This window comes from Ambystoma mexicanum, chromosome 2q, assembly GCF_040938575.1.
Source record: "Ambystoma mexicanum isolate Mex_15411 chromosome 2q, UKY_AmexF1_1, whole genome shotgun sequence".
NCBI classification, from domain to species: domain Eukaryota; kingdom Metazoa; phylum Chordata; class Amphibia; order Caudata; family Ambystomatidae; genus Ambystoma; species Ambystoma mexicanum.
In genome coordinates this window covers 1,307,018,450-1,307,037,079 of record NC_090924.1, presented here as the reverse complement: position 1 = coordinate 1,307,037,079, position 18,630 = coordinate 1,307,018,450, and the positions used below count along the sequence as shown (strand labels likewise).

Sequence of the window (18,630 nt, the reverse complement as noted above, 5' to 3'; positions counted from 1 at the left end):
GTTAAAACCCTTGGCTTCTATCTAGATTACACCCCCACCTTCAACAAACAAGTGAATGCAATGGCCTCCGCCACCTCCTACACTTGCAAACTCATTAGGGCAGCCAAACCCTTTCTCTCCCCCACCAACTGTACCACCCTGGCCAGGGCGCTGATCCTGTCAAAGTTGGACTACTGTAACGCTCTATATGTAGGTTGTAACAAATATATCTCAAATAAAATCCAAATCCTCCAAAATAATGCCCTTAGAGCGGCCCTCAGTATCCCGAAGAAAGCCCATATCTCAGATTCCAGAATATCTGTCAACTGGCTATCCACCAAGGACAAGATTTTCCTTAAATCGGTATCTCTGATTCATAAATGCCTCCACCAAGCAGCCCCTCAATACCTCATCGCCAGATTTACTAGACCCACCCTCTCTCGCCTCTCGAGAACGGCCAATTCCAACCTTCTTCTGGTGCCCAGGTTCAAACGTACAATGTCTGGAGGTAATAGCTTCCCAGTAAAAGCAGCGCAATTCTGGAACTCCCTTCCTCCTACCTGCAGGGAGTACCTACCCTACCACCAGTTCAGAGCCAGGACTATCCACTGGCTCAAATCTCTCTACTCATAATGACCTTCCGATGCCCAGATGCGCCACTACCATGTGGCTCCTTACCTCATTGAATGTAAATATGTATATAGTACAGCCTACAGTGTTTATGTCCTACCCTTCCTATTTGGTGTGATACGTCCGGCACTGTAACCGCAGCTGGACCTCACCCTACTGTATGTAACTAAATTTTGCAACCCTCTTGCTGCCTTTGCGCCTGGCTACCCCTGGGTTTGGTGCGCATTATAAATAAATAAATACAAATACAAATACTGTTTACATGCTGCTTTTTGCTGCTTTTCAACCCTTTGAAACACTGTGGAATGCTGCAATGCCATAAATAGCAGACTGCTGCTGTAAACTGTGCAAGCATCAGTGCATTATTGGATCTTTGTCAGAGGTCCAGGACCCTGTCTCTTGAGCAGGCCTGATGCCCTTCAAATGCCCCATTTTGACTATCTGGGTGGCACCGAGGACATGCAAGTGAGGTTGGATTTCCGTTTGTAAGTGTCCAACCCTGCCATTTCATTGCGAAGACAGGGCACCTCTCAAGCCAGTGCTAGGCTTATCTGAAATCTACATTATAACAATTATCCAAATGCTCCCCCTCTGTCTCAAAAGGTTCTTAAATGCTTAATCTGCAGATCCAGCATACAGAACAAGTTGAGGCAAACTCTGGCATCTCAAGAAAGCCTTTCCACCATGATGTTGCTATTGGTTCTAAGAAAGGGGGTGCACTATGAGCCAAGTCGTAGTAAAAAAGGCCCTAAGAGACTTAGAAGCCCTATCATTGGGGAAAGGTCTTCCCATTGCGCTTTGCGTGTTGATTTCTGGCTCTGTTGAGATATTTGTCTAGGGTAACTGGAGTGGGCCGGATAGTCCAGGAAAAGTAAAAAATAAAATAAATGTGGATTAAGGAAGCATTGCAAGCGGTCTGGGATTCTTGCATCGCAAATTGGCACTTAAACTCACTGGTTGTGTTTCTGGTTGAGATCCATAGATGAAAATGTACCAGTGTTGTGATGGTTATTCAATGGTTTTTATGCACTTGGCTTTCGTCTGGCTAACGCAGTACAGACCCTCCTTGAACTCAAGGTCCATTAACGAACCCCTGTTTCCTTGCACTAGGTTGACCGAAAACAAACTTAATGACGAGGTGGCCGAGCGGTTTGCAGAAATGCTGAAAATCAACCGGACTTTGAAAAATCTGTGGTGAGTGTACAGGCTGGGGTGATTCCTGGCCCACAAAGGGAGCTCTCTGAGCCGTGGGCAGCAGCGGGAACTCGGCATTTGCTCATTTGAGTCACTGGCACATTCATTGGATAGCCTCCGAATACAAGATAGTAAAGCACATGTAAAGGAGGCACACACATGTGGGCATGTTCCAGTGCTTCTACACACAAAGGTTAGAGCAGAATTCGATGGGTTTAGCTCTTATTTTGTTGTGGTCTAGTTTAAAAGTATTTAGGCAAAAGCTAATTGCCTATGAGGTACAATGATTCAAATGGTAAATGGAAAAAAGACTTCCGAGAATTTTGGTTTTGTGGCGCGAGCAAACGTTTAAGTTTATGGCATGGCACTTTAAAGGAGAAGGCAGTAAATGCTTCGTTTCATTGGGTGTGTTCCGTGCAAGGAGATGTGGTGATGCATGTGGTGCCAAGCTTTCATGAGGGTTGCCTGTGGTTTCTCCGTGACATTTACCATTACTTTTTGTCAGAGAATGTTCAAAAGGGGTAAACGTGAATTGAAAAAGAAACCAAACCGAGAGGGTGGGGTTGGGGGGGATACAGATGGAGGTTGGTGTGTAGTATGCTGTGCAATTCAACATTTTTTGAACGGAGGAGACTTTTTACAACCCATGAAACAGGGGTAACGAGGCCCACAGAGAATGACCGGGGATGGAAAAGGCTCTAAAGACGCATCTCTGCACTGAAAGCGTCATGATTGGCTGCCATGTGATGGTTGATGCAATGGTGGAGGCCATCGATAAGGGGTGGGGAGGGAAGGAGGTGATTGCTAGGAGCAGTGATAGCTGTTCAGTGTGATCGGACAGGGGGTACAAATCTCAGAGCAGATCCGGAGGCCAATCAGTATCGAATTTTCGTTTTCCTCAATGTTCCTGTTGCTAGTCCATCCATTGGAAGGCGTGTGCTCACGTCTGCTTCTATGGCCCCCGCTCATTCTTATGGCTTTTGACATTTTTTGCTTAGGCTAGATGATGGCACAGAAACCCAGGACTCCCATACCGTTATCCACAGTAGGTGAAACGTGCACTTGAACCACCACTGTACACACATGCAGACATATAGTGCAGTGACCATTAGTGTGGGCTGCCATGTAAAAAAAACATGGTAGGCACCATTACACAGGATCTCTATGGATCCTACATGCTGTCAGTTTGCATGTGGGAGTTTTCGCACACAGTGCATCCATCTCTGCTTATAAGGAAGCAGATTCAAAATGCCCTGGAGGCAGAGCAATGTGTGGAGAACTTGTCTATGCATGTTCTGTCACTTCCAGACCATTCAAGGACCCTTGCAAAGTAACAGCATACATGTTAAAAACACTGTGCCTATACAGTGGCAACATAGAAGCTATTGATGGAGAAGCGAGGGAAAGGAGCACAAATGTACGAGCCACTGGTTGGAATGTGGCATAAAACAGCATATCATCTTGTGGCACGTGCTGAAATGTGTGCCACTTAAGCACCATGAAGAGGTAGAACCCCACTGATCCGATCTCCTGCTCGCCCTAAACGTGTTCTCTTAAATGCTTGGAGCAGATGTGTGAGATGAGAAGGAATTGCAGAACGCTGCTGACCTTGCCATTTTATTTTTCCCGCCCTTTCCAAGGCTCATCCGGAATGAGATCACCTTCGAAGGAGCCATGGCCTTTGTGGAGGTGCTGAAGGAGAACACAGTGATCGAGGAGATCTGGTAAGCTTTGCACCCCTCAATCTGCCAAACCTACATCTATGCTCTGTCCCTGTCTGAGATATATGCCGGTGTAGGACATGCCATGAAGGTTGCTGAACCGCCTCTCTTGGCTTGGTAGTGAGCTAAAGGGGCCCTACTTCACTGAGGCCAACTCCATAAACTGAGAAGGAACCACTAGCCTCTTTCCTTTTCTGCCAGCAAACGTCTTGCAAAGTATCTTCCTTCTTCAGGACCAACTCTTCCTCTGTGCTCTTTCCCATCATTCCTCTTTTTACTGGATCAAAAGCATGTACTGCCCCGTCATTCTTTCACCCCGTGCCCCATATTACTCTGCACACACTCCTGAAACTGTTTAGTTGGATGGCTCAATGACCACTCGCCTCATGCTGCTAATCCCATGCCTCACTATCCACTTGCCTTATGCCACTGAGCCCATTCCTCAGTAGCCACTCACCTCATGCCACTGATCCCATGCCTCACTATCTTCACCTCATGCCACTGATCCCATGCCTCACTATCTTCACCTCATGCCACTGATCCCATGCCTCACTATCCTTGCTTAAGGCCACTGATCCCGTGCCTCACTTTCCACTCATCTCATGCCACCGATCCCATGCCACACTATCCACTCACCTCATGCCACTAATCCCATACCTCACTAGCCACTCGCTTCATGCCACTAATCCCATGCCTCACTAGACACTTGCCTCATGCCACTAATCCCATGCCTCACTAGCTACTTGCCTCATGCCACTAATCCCATGCCTCACTAGCCACTCACCCCATGCCACTGATCCCATGCCACTGATCCCATGCCTCAGTAGCCACTTGTCTCATTCCACTGATCCCATGCCTCACCAGCCACTCGCCTCATGCCACTGATCCTATGCCTCGCTAGCCACTCGCCTCAAGCCACTGATCCTATGCCTCACTATTTGCCACATGCCAATTATCCCATGCCTCACTAGCCACTCGCCTCATACCACTGACCCCATGCCTCACTAGCCACTCGCATCATGCCACTGATCCCATGCCTTACCAGCCACTCGCCTCATGCCACTGATCCCCTGCCTCATTATCCCCTTGCCTCATGCCACTAATCTCCTGCCTCATTATCCTCTCGCCTCATGCCACGAATCCCCTTCCTCATTATCCCCTCGCCTCATGCCACTAATCCCCTGCCTCATCATCCCCTCGCCTCATGCCACTAATCCCCTGCCTCATTATCCCTTTGGCTCATGCCACTAATCCCCTGCCTCATTATCCCCATGCCTCAATATCCCCTCGCCTCATGCCACGAATCCCCTGCCTCATTATCCCCTCGCCTCATGCCACTAATCCCCTGCCTCATTATCCCCTCGCCTCATGCCACTAATCCCCTGCCTCATTATCCCCTTGCCTCATGCCACTAATCCCCTGCCTCATTATCCCCTTGCCTCACGCCCCTAATCCCCTCGCCTCATGCCACTAATCCCCTGCCTCACTATCCCTTTGCCTCATGCCATTAATCCCCTGCCTCATTATCCCCTCGCCTCATGCCTCATTATCCCCTCACCTCATGCCACTAATCCCTTGCCTCATTATCCCCTCGCCTCATACCACTAATGCCCTGCCTCATTATCCCCTCACCTCATGCCACTACTCCGATGCCTCATAACACAGCAGCTTTGCCATTTCAACCTTTACCCTTTGTTTCCACATACTATCAACGTGTTCCCCCATCTCCACCCAAAGATGCCCATCTCTATCCATCTGCAGTGCCCTCTCCCTTTTTGCTTTTATGAAATCACAAGTTTCCTGCCCCTGAATCTATCACATCACCCCTTCCCAGCATACCGCATTTTCTGGCTAGTCCCAGCTTGTGAATCTTCTCCAGATTTGTGTTCAGTCCTTGATTTTCCTTCCCATTTGCTTGATGCTTTTCCTTTTTTTTTCTCCAGGGCTTGCGTTTAGGCATTCCAGCACTTCAGTGATTCGTGTATATTGCAAACCTATCAGCTGATATTCAGCTGCAGTCTATTTCCCGTTATGTTTGCTGATCAAACTTCAGTGATGAAAGCAGAATAGTGTTGTTTCGTGCAATAAAAGGCAATTTAGGAGTTTTGGAGGTGCCAACATATGTGCAACATGTGTGGCTGATTAACACTTGAGCTGATGTATATTGAGTTGCACTGCATACATTATATATTTCCACCTAGCAACTCTCCAGACCACATGAGTAAACACCATGCAGGCCTCACATTTGTTTGTCCTCGGCCGTAGTGCACGCAAGTCAGGCAGGCCCCCAAATTGCCTACATTTAACCACGTGACCACCTAGGCCTCCAATGGCCTGACATTATTGGTAAAGGCAAGGTGTCTGGTTCTGTTCAGGCCTGGACCATCCAAGACCCCCCTCTGGCCCATCTCTTCCCATCAGGAGCCCACCACTTACACTTGGAGGCCAACAGTATGAGTCATGCTTTTCTATATTTGTGCAAATGACTCGTGAGATTTCGTGTGAACCCTCCTAGCCTCATATTTATCTGAAACTGCATTTGGTCACTTAAGTTGCACAAGGTAATTGCTATTAGTGGCTTTGATTGCAAAGTCCTTGTAATTGATCACTGCTGCTACATTTGGGCACGTAAGGCCCTAAAGATGATTGCCATACTGCACTTGGTTTCTCCAGGACCTTTCCTGCATCTTCTCCCGACCGTCTTATCCTGAACATGGTACTATCAACCCAGCAACTCTTTCTAACTGTCCTCAACCTCTCTTATGGTCTCCACCTATCCTGCTTCTATTCCACTACCCCACCCGCCTGTCAGATGACTCAAGCTTCTCCTCTATTCTCCTTCCCACATACTTCAATGTCATCTACCCCAATCACGTCCCATCTGCTAACCATATAACTACCTGCTTAACCTCTGCTTTCCCTCATCCCATGAACTCAACCTTGGCCTCGAATGCTGTCACGATATATTATGCAGCACAAGCAAATCGGGGATCTCTTTCCCTTGCAATGATTGAGGTGCACAATAAAACCGCTCTTTATTTTTACAATCCCAAATCGTTTTTAAAGGAGGCCTCCAACCTGTCTTGTACCCAACCTCCACCAGCACCCCCGTATCACAGTAGACCAGGAACTAGGCTGGTGTGTTATCAATGAATATTTATAAATTTGTGATTTAATGGTAAAATTGAAGACAGTTACAATAGCCACCAAGGTATGGCAACATATACTTCGGAGTACTTTTAGTCCAGTGGCACACTAAGACAACGCAGCTATGGCACATGGATTTACTTTACTGATTTCACCACTATCACCCGTTCAAATCACCATGAAAATGAATGCAATCCACAGAAAAAGTGCATGCGCACACAAATGATTCTTGATTCCCAGCAACCCTCACCCCCCGTAGACCTCCAAGGTTTGTCAACTTTGAATGGAAGGCAGTGGTAGGGAATGGGAACACCCGGTCAACATCTGATTTTAAATGTGGTTTTCAGAAACAATATGGGAACCAGCAATGAATGAGACAATTCGTTTTTCTGCACAGGGTGAAATGGGGTTCTACTTAGTTAGCACAACTGCTATTGGGCAGCACAAAAGGGTACTTTGTGCTGCTTGGACTAGAAAATAAATAGGGCTTTAGGACAGACGAGCCAGCACACAATAGGAAAATCGATTTTGGTACGTGTAACACGTAGCCAAATGAAGAATAAAAAAAGGAATGCAATTGGAAATCCGTTATCAAAATATAGTATGGAAGAGGGAAAGACTAGGAAAAACGGTTTATCAAAGGTTAAACTAAATTTCCAGGGAAATAAAAATGCAAATGCCACTCGCTTTTACTAAGGCTGCAAATGACAGGTCCGCTTTAAGCACTGGGTAAATCACGATCGGAAAATCGTTTTTTAGTAAATTGAGAGGCAGATAACTGGTAGGCTCTGAGCAAAGAGATTACTCTGAATAGGATATTGGTTTGGATTTAAACTGACGGATGCAAATAGAAATTCGTTTTGGAAAACACCATTTAAACACACAGACAAATTCATTTTTAGTTCCCAATGAAATTAAATCTTTGGGGAAACGCTTTAGAACTATAAAATTTGCAAGACACTAGGAAGAGATAGTTTTGAATTCTAACTATCTTGATCCCATGAAATAATGTGGAAATTAATTGATTTACTGAACAAAGTCTACAAGGGATCTACACAAGCAATTGGGGATTCTTCAGTGGGAAATGGCTGAAATGCACAGGCAAGCACAAATGATTTTCAATGGGAACAATTACTACAACGCACAGTCAAGTGAAATATCTTTCAAAGGGGAAATTACAGAATTACACAAACAAAGAAGATAGGTTTTTTTTTCCATGGGGGAATCTCTATGGCAATGCTAAAGAAGATGGGGCTTATTTATTCTATTGCTTGGGATATATATACTTACAGGAGTGGGCTTGATCGACATCAAGGGAGCAACAGGTCATCATGGCAGGGCCAATCATGGGGTCAGTGAAGGTCTCTCTCTGTCCTCCAAAAAGGTCCCACTCCATCTCCTGGCTTTACTCCAAGATTTAGGCCCAACTCTGCAAATATGGTTCCAGATTTGGTCAGCTGCACACCTCAGATTTGGTAGGGAGAGTCCTGATTTGAGGCGGAGTGACCTATTTATTTATAAGGCAAGTGACATCACTGATTTGTCGTAGTTCTTGAAAAATTGATATGGCAGTGTTCAAGGGTTCCCTCCCATCTGTGGGCCGATAGGTCCAAAGAAAGTGGAAGTGTTCTGGGAAGCCAGGGGAGAATACCCCATCAATAATCTAACTGGGACAGGGAGCTGGGTCTGGTTTTTGCACATGGATATCTCACTGCCTGACAAATGCCCTTTCTCATCATATTATGACACATACACCAGCATTTTTGTAATACTACATTTTATTGCAAATCAAATAACCCTACTTAGAAGTTTGTAGTTTAGTCCATAGCAGAGCTACGGTTTCTCCTCCTTTACTCTCAAACTATATTCATGAAAAATCTGGCGCTCGGTGGGCGGAATATTGATCACCTTTAGCATGTTTCCTCAATTTTTCATATTTTTCAGTCACACCAGGAATGCCCCATGATATTTTACGAAATAACGTGGGTTGTGTAGGCTCCATCAAAATCGGATTTGACTCACCAGCTTTTCAGAAATTTGACAATGAATAGTATATGATTAATATTTCCCAAGTTATCCCATAAACTGCCTATCTCTGATTGTGTGCAATGGGTGTGAAACCACTCCTCAACTCTGCCCCCACCCTCAGAAGGGATCTGGTGTTGAGTTGACTCTGATGTCAAGAGGGAGGCTTTTGTTTATATTAGCCCACAGCTTCAAGGGCTGATAGCCAGATTTATGATGGCCTAAGTGGTTTTAGTCATAAAACCTGGGGAGCAGGACAATTTTCTTATATTGTCCCCTGCACAAATGATCTCTACCAGCCTTAGGTTTGTATTTTTAACAGAATTTGTAACAGAATGTCCTCAAACCAGACTTTCATTCCCATGACAATGGGGCTTTGGAAGCTAGCTTCACTTCTGGGGCCTACAGCAAAGAAATGCAACTAGAAACCAAGCATACCTCTGCTGAACAGGATTTACTTTTAGCCATCCTTAGCAAATGCACACAATCTGAACATGTAAACCCTTGCAACAGTAATTATCTTCAAACAGTGATCACAGAAGAGCAACATAAATGTATATTTAAAGACTTTAGCTGTCCATCTGAATGAGTAAAGTGTTAATTTTAAAGGCACAATTGCAATGTCAATGGTTGAAGTTTTTATCTGTGAAACCTTTCATTCTGCTGCAATTCACATCTTGCAGATTCTGTGAATTTATGGGTTCCTCTGTGATGGGCTCCTTATGAACAGAATTCTAGTTCCTTTATTATATATTTGCACACATATTGAGGAGCATATCTTTAACTGAAAGGGAAAAAGGGATTTTGCATGCAATTAATCTTGTCACAGTAAAAAGCCCACTCTGCTGTGCAGGCTTGCACATGATCTGGGCATTTTCAATTAACATGCTGAAGACTGTCGTTTCTGATAATAGGACTTCTGCCATTTAAGTCTTTTTTGCAAATATAGTCTCATGTCTTCCCTTCCATGCGGCAATTAAAATATTTAGGCATCCACAAGTTTTGATGCCTAATTTCGCTCCTTTTCACTTTGAAATTGCAGGGCCTTATCTCCATGTTAATTCAAAGCAGTCTTTTCGTTTTGGGGAGCCCTTATACTGACTCCAGCCTTTTGTTATGGCATTTTAGGGCCATTTCACTCCACAATGCCCAATCTCTCTGCAGAAATACCTCCTTTCTCACCACTGTTTCACATCATCCCAAACTGTTAGTGATGGAAATCACTGCAGCATAGATAATCCCACAAATACACTGCTACTTTGGCTTCCCTTAACTTTAACTTTGCTTCTTTCCGTCGCTCACCTGGACTAAGGTGGTGCTGTGGACCTCATGATCATCAACGGCACCTTAACAGCCCCTCTTCATCCTTCTCAGTGCACTCCTTCCTCATTGTGAACATCTTTCTCCAACTACTTTCTCGCATCCCTTTCCCTGTTCTCATCAATCACCTGCAAGGCACAATTAACCTCTTCTCCAATGTTGCCCAAAACCCTCCAACCTGATGATATCCTTGGTGTTATGGAAGACCGCAACCTCTCTAATATGTGTTATGCTCATCCAGTCCTCTTCACTATGACAACTCACGAGTCAACCTAGAGAACCTTTTCACCCATAAGCAAGGTAACTACTTGTATCTCACATTATTAGCTTCCACCTGCACTCCACTACTCTCACTAACAGCCACTCCCACTCTGAACACTCACTGAAGGACTTCCCCATCTCTTTCCCCTTCCACTCCGCCATCCATCAAATGTACATGCAAGCTCAACTCCATGTCCCCTTTCCATGACCACATCAAATTCCTCCTCTTAGCTCTCTCTCCGCTGCTTGCTCACTCCATTGAATTTGCCATAATTAAATTAAACACTGCACCATTTGCATTATCCACCCCTTCGGTAATCACTATCCTGCCCATGCATTCATCCCCTCCTACCTATACCTGCAGCCATAGATCTCCCAAGCCATCCAGCTGCCGTGGACAACCATGCATCGTTGCCTTTATTGCTTGTGGAACGGCAAGTATCCCACTGTCCTTCCAGCCTACAGAGACTGGACTTGCCCTTACCACCACCATCAACTCTGCAAAGTCCTCCTAGTTTGCTGACCTGATTTCCTCTCATCACTCACAACTACAGCAACTATGCATGACCCTCCAAACCATGCACTTCCCACCAAGAACCTCTTGTTCCTCCTCGCTCTCCGCTAATCACTTTATCTTCTACATCTCCTCTAAAGTCACCAAAATGTGACACCTTGGCCACCCTCCACCTTTGCTCATTTTCCAAATCACCCATTTCCTCACGCTATCCTCACCCTATCACTTGGCCCCGCCTTCCCAATTGAATGTCTACTTATCCTGCGCTCTGCCAACCCATCATGTGCACCAATTGGTCTTTTTTCACCTCATATTAACACACAGACCTTGTGTCCATCACTGCCACTCCCCTCCCCGTCCTATTCAACCTCTCTTTTCTAACATGCGTGCATAAAACCATCATTGTTTTCATTGTGCAAAGTTGATAAACTTTTTGTACTGAATTGTTTGTAATGGAAAAACGTAATCATGGGTCCCATTCCATTAGGACTTTTACCTAAGTATTCGAAGTGGTTTCATGAGTGCATATTAAGAGCAGTATATGACACATGGTGCCGTGAGAATATTGTCAGAGAATGTAGAGGCCCTTTGCCTGTAATGTGTTGACAGATAAAGGTCCTGATGCAATGGGGGTGTAATTTCGGGAATATCCCTGGTGTTTGGAAAAGACTGCTACACAACAGCGACTCAAACAAGAAGCTGACCCCAATAATCTCAATTTTTTGCCCTGTCTCCCTCATATCCCCCCAAGTTCCCTATCTTGAGATTCACTCACTGTAACCCCCTCCAATTTGTTTTCCATTCCAAACGCTCCAAGACTGCTCCCACCCATGCCTCCAGCTTCTTATTCATGCTCCCCACTCCTCCGTCTTCATTCTACGTGACCTTTCTGCATCCTCTGTCACTGTGGATCCTTTCTTTTTCCTCCCTTTGCTTCAAAAACACTGTGGTTGACGGGATCTAGTCCTAGCTCTACATCCACTCCTGATTCTCATGGAGCTCGAACACTTCCTTTCCCACTCCCAGTGGGCGTTCACCAAGGATCAGTCATGAGGCACCATGCCAAAGGCAGAAGAAAGAGCCAACATGCTAATTGTTACTAACATCTACTATAGTCAACACATTACCATAGAATCATTTTAATGCAATGATGGTTCCATGCTGCAGTCTAAATCCAAGCAAGGATATGCCAAGTGGATAAGTAAATGTTTTCGGTTCCACGTGTTAATAGCACCGCAAAATTATCGCCATACAAGAATGGTGCCATATTTTTGCGGCAATATTAACCCATGAAACCTGCGGGGGACACCCCTGCAACCGCTATAATATTTTAAATGCAGCAAGGGACACCCCTGCAGCCCCTTGTCCCATTTACCCCAAAAAATATCCCCACTAATAATATTGCCTATGGCCGTTCCCGACGACCATATATATGAGGATATTATTGGTGGGGATAATATTACCTGATACCATGTTTTCAAGATGTTCCTGGAACAGTAGACTGCAAGGGGCCTACCTTTTGTAATTATGTCATTGTCATAATGGTCTTTGACATGGAGCACATCGGAGGCTATTGTGATGTGCCGTGGTGAGTCCTAGCAGGCAATGACCGTGACCCAGAGCAACTCAGTTATGTGGGATATATGAAATCAGGGCACAGCGAAACTTGACATTGAACATTTCTATAGGCAATGGAGCGATCTGGCATAATTCAGGAGTCAAAGGGTCTATTCTTGGGAAACAGATGCCACATTGAGGATGTACTTAGCTGCAATGACATTGCTATGAAAGTTATTTTGGCTGGCACCACCATTTTCTGGGGGCAGTGTACAGGCATCCACAATGTCTCCAGAAATGTGTTATGCTGTTTAAGAAGATGCAATGCCAGTGTTGTCTGTGTGAAATACATCATCACAATGGCATGAAGATGTGTTTTGTGGAGGCAACACTGATCCGACTTTAAGACACTTTCTGGAAGCAACGTAGATGGCAACAGAATAACTGCAGTACACCTTGTAAGACTGGCCTAGTGATGCATGTGAAGAGACCTGTGGACTTAAGACCTGGCGATGAGGATGACTAAAATGTGCAAGCAAGGCAAGATTTGAGACTTGTGTACCTGCTTCCTGGGTGGTGGATAAATGAACTGGATGCTTGCAGAAGTCCAAATGTTATTTGTGTTTGAGTGTTGAGATTTACTTTAGCCAAGTGAGTTGTGCTAAAAGATTTGAGATGTAGATAACGTTAGGTCATGGTTTTTGATTAATGACATGTAGATTGTACTTTTACCATTTACCTTAAAGGTTTCTATTTCTGTTTTCTTGGAAACCAAAACAGAAGGTCTGGTCAGGGCTGAATGCGGGGTGCGTCTGGAGTAAGGAGTAATTGCAGAGCTCATCGAAGTATTTTTTTTTGGGGGGGGAGGTGGTGGGGGGGGGTGTGTGTGTGTGTGTGTGTGTGTACGTGTACGCACTTTTGGGGTATATACAGTTCACATTTCCAGGTTAATTTCGGGGGTGCTGCTGGATTGATGTCTATGGAAGGTATGCAGTCTCAACATGCGAAATTGACCCTGATTAAAGGCTCTTCCAGTGACATTTTCTTTCTGCTTTCTGGAGTATACATCTGCAGTTCATCCTGTCTCTGCCAAAGAAACTCTGAAAGTGGAGAATGTACTATATTCACTGTCGAGCATGTGCAGCTTACTGGTTATTAACACGACCTTGCTCACTTTCTTCCAGCTTGCATGGTAACCTCATCAAACCGCCGGACCCCAACCCTCTTGAAGACGAAGGAAGAATAATCTACTACTGAGAGGATTGCTCCTTCTTGCATGCCCTCAATGTCCCTCAGGGTGGACTTCTTCTCCACGCGCAGCCGATACCGACGAAGCAGGAATCATCTACTACTGAGAGGATTACTCCTTCTTCCTTCCCCCTCGATGTCCCTCAGGGTGGACATCTTCTCCGTGAGCAGCCGATACTGTGGTGTGCAGCCTGAGATTCCGGCACCGACCAGCGGATGATCCCTGCGAGTGGTTAAACAAGAGCAGATCTCCTTAGGCTCTAATCCCCACAGCCCTGATCGCCCTCCAGGCAATCAAGGCAGAAGTGCGGGTAGTAGGCTCTGGGGAGGTTCATGAGCGACCATCACCAGGAATGGTTCCTAGGCTGGAATGTATCATTCAACGTCACCCTGAGCTTGATCCTCTGCAGGTTGAGAAGTGGCACATTGCTTGTTAGTTGACGCACATGTAGGTGTTAAGGGATTTAGTCGCTGGCCTTGGAGTAAATGTGCTCCAGGGTTTCCATCTCCTGACCCGTTGCACCCCACCCAATGAAGTTGATAATGCACTCTTTGTAGCATAGAGCGATTTGTTTTGCTCTTTGTTTAATGAGGAAAACCTTGAAGGACCCTCGAAATCAATTTCTTTTTTTGGGGTGGGGCAACCAAACCTATAAGTACTGTTTTGCGTTTGCACAATTTAAAGCGCCTTGATGGCCTACCCGAGACATGACATTCCATTGCATTGTCAACAGTTCATGTGCTCGATCTTTTCCAGACTCCCAATTTATTTTCATAGTGTCGTAAACATTATTTTTGACTTCATTCCATCCAAGCACCAGATTTCAAAGAATGTTTGATGCCCGAATCTTGCCAAACATTTTATTTTTGCACGGCCACCTTGTGCTGCATGTTGCGGGCAAAAAGCCGCCTGCTGATTGCTAAGCCTGAGCCTTACCGGCCAAGCCCCTATTTTTATTGTTCGACTATGGGCATGGAGTCTCCGGCCGGTGGCTTGATGTGATTGCTGGTTTTCATTGACTGTTACGTAAAAAGTGCACTAACTGGTCTGTAGAAAAAGGAACACTAATCGTCTTCTTTGCAAGTGCATCAAGGTTTTTTTCTGCATGCCTTACTTGCCTGAATGATGAAGTCAGCAGCCCGGCTGCTGCTTGCCGGTGTGAACTGTGAGAGAGAACTGCATGTTTTTTTCGTACTTATTATTCGACAGCCTTTTGGCTTTGGATTGAAAACCCGCAGCACTAGCAGGGTCTCTTTTCCAGGATCTCAGTAGGTTTCTGTCAACCGTGGTCAGTTCACCTGTGCGATTTGTGTAATTGACATGCATGTGCAAATGTTTCCTTTTTTTGTATTTCTTGTTCTTTGAAAGGTTTTTCATGGACTTCAGTACGCCCGTCCTTTATGCCTCTGTATTGCCAATCTCCAAGCATGGTCCGATGCAGATCCTCAGACCGCCCCCCCTCATACGTTCTCTGGTCCCACCCTCAAGATGCACAGCAGCAGTGTCCCTAAGACTTGTAGCCCTCCCAAATGATCTCGTGCAGCATCACCCACTGACTGGCAAATAGGGGTGTCTTCTGCTCTGCGGACACTCGAGGTGCTGTTTGCAACAGGTTTCTCTACCGAACGGGCCACATCCTGTTAGCCGTTAGCCGTTCCACTAATGCAAGGGTCTGCAACCTCTGGCTCTGCAGATGTTTTGTACAGCATTTCCCATCGTCACAGTCAATAGTGAAGGATCTTGGGATTCATAGTCTAGAACATCTGGAGGACAGCAGGTGGCCGAAGAATCCCTATTGTGATCTGAGCTAGAACCAGGACTAGGACCGTCACAAGAGATATTACTACACGCGTCCCCCCCTCCCTCCAGCCATGTTCCTGTCCACATACACTTGTGTCAAGTTAGCATCCAAAATCAGTTCCACCATACCCAGGTGCTAAAGAATCTACATTGTCCAAATAGAAGTAGTTGTGTGTTGTGAGCAAGTGCAAAACACTTTAATTCGGCTGGGGTATATGCTAATGCGCCTTAACTAATTTTTTAAGATGAACTTTCAATTTTTGCAAATTTGTAAAGCTGACAAAGCGTAAGTATGCTCATTAGAAAAGAGGTGATTCCAGAGTGTTCTGCAGCAGATCTGCCTTGCTCTCACAGTGCGGCAATATTTATCCAAAGTTGGCCATTCCCTAACCTTTCGCACTTAGCCTAGTCTGTCAATATGAAGTCTACGGCATTAGTCCTCTGGTTACGGAAATTACTAACTTGCGTCTCCTTATTCCTACCTCAATTATGCTGTACACTCTTACTCTGTATGCTTCATCCTCTCAGACTACAGCAGTACTTTGTGGAGCTACCTCAGCCTTTAGGAGTCCAGCAGCTGAGTCACACCTTTGAAAGCAGTGTTGAAGCTGCTCACCCCAAGTGCTGAATGCCAGTGCAACTTGTAGAGAGCCTTTCCATCTTTGCTTTGCATTTTTGAAAACTACCAAAACTGAAGAAATCTTGGAAAATATTTTCTTCAAAAGACCCTGGTGGGAGGGCCGGGTGCTATAGTGCGGCCTTGACAGCAATCGAGCAGTGTGATGTCAAGAGTCCATTGCATCAGGACCTCAAGCTCACAAGTCATCATACAGTGCCAAATGCTACAACAGAAGATGCGTCTTCCACACAAGATCTGATCCAATTAGCTGCTGCTCCCTAACTTGAAGTTTGGGAACCATATGAAACTCCCCTCTTGGGTGAAATAAAAGTCCTTTGGCACAAAGTTGTTTTTCTAAACTAAAATGAATGGAAACCCAAGTTGGGTATGGAATATTTTGCCCAAACTGCTTTTTTTTCACAATGAAGGCTTGCAACGATTTGTAAACTCAAGTAATAGCTTGCATTGTAGCCTTGCCCCCGTCTGGGTTTGGAACACAGGGAACATATCAGGCCTTCCTGTCTGAAGTGATGCAGAAAGGCAGTGCTGTTTGACTGGTCGCCCTGAGAAATGTGTGGTTGCTTGTCTTCTTGGCTTTCCTGTCTGTTGTTCACGCCCGCCTGCCTGCACCGTGCCCAAGCACACTCCTAATTATTCTCATCCACACGGCTGACCACTCAAACGCTTTTGCCTAAATTTTCTCGGACTGAGATTAGAACAGTCCTTTTTCAATTATTTGTGATATAATCACTGGAAAAAATATTGAGGATAACTCGATATTTTTTTTAAAGACACTAAACACCCTCTCCAACATATTTTAGGACTGGTGCAATTATATAAACAAACGCCAGTCCTAGAATTAGGGTGACCAGGCGCCCTGATTTTCCCGGGACGGTCCAGGGAAATCGCCAGTCTCCTCTGGGTCCCGTGATTTTTTTAAAGTAAAAACACCCTGTCTGTGGTTTGTTTTCAAGGTGGGTGGCTACAGTGCCGAATTTTGCCGGGACCCAATTTCGAAATCCCGAAATCGCGTCCCGACGAAAGTCTTCCTGTGCGAGTGGCGGCGTGAAATGGCTTTCACGCCTCCATTTCCTTCCACTACCCCTCCCTGGTGCTGTCCTCCAATGAGAGGAGTGTGCCTGTAAGCATGCCTCCTCCCGCCGCCACATAAAAGGCAAGTGACATAGAAGTAGGACTACCGTTTTATTTGTATTAACGGTAGTCCTACTTGTATGTCTATGGCTTGTCCGTTTATTTATTTTATCTGATCATTCTACCGAGAATATTTGGGTAAAGTGTTGAAAAGTGCCTTTAAAAAAATATTGAGTCACCTTCGATATTATTTCCAGCTATTATATCACTGCATACCAATTTCTCCAGCCACAAATATTCCAAGCATTTGCATGCTGCTATATTATTCCTTCAAAACTCGAATACTTCCGGGGAGATGGGCGCAAACGGACGACAGAAGGGAATCGTTGGTTGACTGCAGTGTCTTGTAGTGCCTGCTGTCTTAATCTCTTTCTTACTCTTTTTGAAGAATGTGTACATTATGGTAATCCAATTGTGCCAATGGAAGGGGCATGCTGTTTTCTCCCAGAGCCTTTGTCTTCAGTTTCTGCATGTACTAACACTTAATGTGAATTCATGAATTGCTCTCAAATCCCACTCGCCATGTTGGATTGGGATGCTGAGGTTCAGTGGCGGGAGAATTGGCGGGAGGCGGCGGGGACACCCCTGGGTTGTGCAATGCTACCTCGCTGGAGAGTGGCCTATGTAGGAGGAGGGCAAGTGTAATTGTGAAAGGAGGCACATGTGGGCCAGCATGGCATGCACAAGGAGTACAATGATCTGCCCGGCCTGTTTTTATAACCAAGAATGTTTTTGCATTGAGCATGTTACGCATGGCCACTTACTGGCCAAAAAATGCGCTGAAGCCATTTCCGGTGCGCAACACGACCTCTTGGGTGCCAAAGTTTTTTGAATACACGCCGCCTCTTATTTTCGGAAGGATATATTTTCATAACACAGTGCTAACTTTCAGAGGTTGCAAGGTCTCAAGGAAGAAAGCTATTCCAATTACAATGAGAGCTTTTTTTAAATGAATTGTTACATGTACATATGTAAATGGCTCCCAGGCTTCTTTTTATGGTCCATGTTATTTATTGATATCTTGAAAATTGAGGATTTGGCGTGTTTTATCCCTCAATACTACGCAGTATATTTACATGACTTTAAGTAAAGAATTAATAAAAATGCATTCTGGAAAGAAATGTGGTCTCTCTGCACGTTTCTTGTCTTGTCACTTTTCTAACGAGCACAAGCCAACAGGAGGGAGTCAACAGTATTAATAGTGTGGAAAGTAAGGGAACAATTCAAATGTATGTGTGTACCTTTTAATGTCCTAATCCTATTTCCACGGGGGTTTCAATGTTTGAAGTACCTTAATGTTTCAGGATAGATTCATGAGTAGGAAGAAGTTACCTTCGTGGAGACTCTATAACTGCTGGTCCAAGGCTGGCTTTTATTCTTAAACAGCGATGGCATGTCGCCTTTTGATCCACAATCCCATGTGCACCTGCTTCTGGCGGATATGGATTAATTATCGAAGGCG

The 18,630-nt window shown here is 45.2% G+C and overlaps 1 protein-coding gene across 5 annotated transcripts in view; it reads left to right on the top strand.

Moving 5' to 3' along the window:
* The window catches only part of NOD1 (nucleotide binding oligomerization domain containing 1), a 567,072-nt gene extending 548,783 nt beyond the window's left edge, over positions 1-18,289 (top strand). For all 5 annotated transcript variants that reach the window (XM_069648761.1, XM_069648760.1, XM_069648762.1 and 2 more), the window contains 3 exons: positions 1,720-1,803; positions 3,444-3,527; positions 13,533-18,289. In XM_069648761.1, the coding sequence (XP_069504862.1) occupies positions 1,720-1,803; positions 3,444-3,527; positions 13,533-13,605 (241 nt within the window). In that variant the 3' untranslated portion in view covers positions 13,606-18,289. The remainder of the gene's footprint in view (positions 1-1,719; positions 1,804-3,443; positions 3,528-13,532) is intronic.
* The last annotated feature ends 341 nt before the right edge of the window (positions 18,290-18,630 follow it).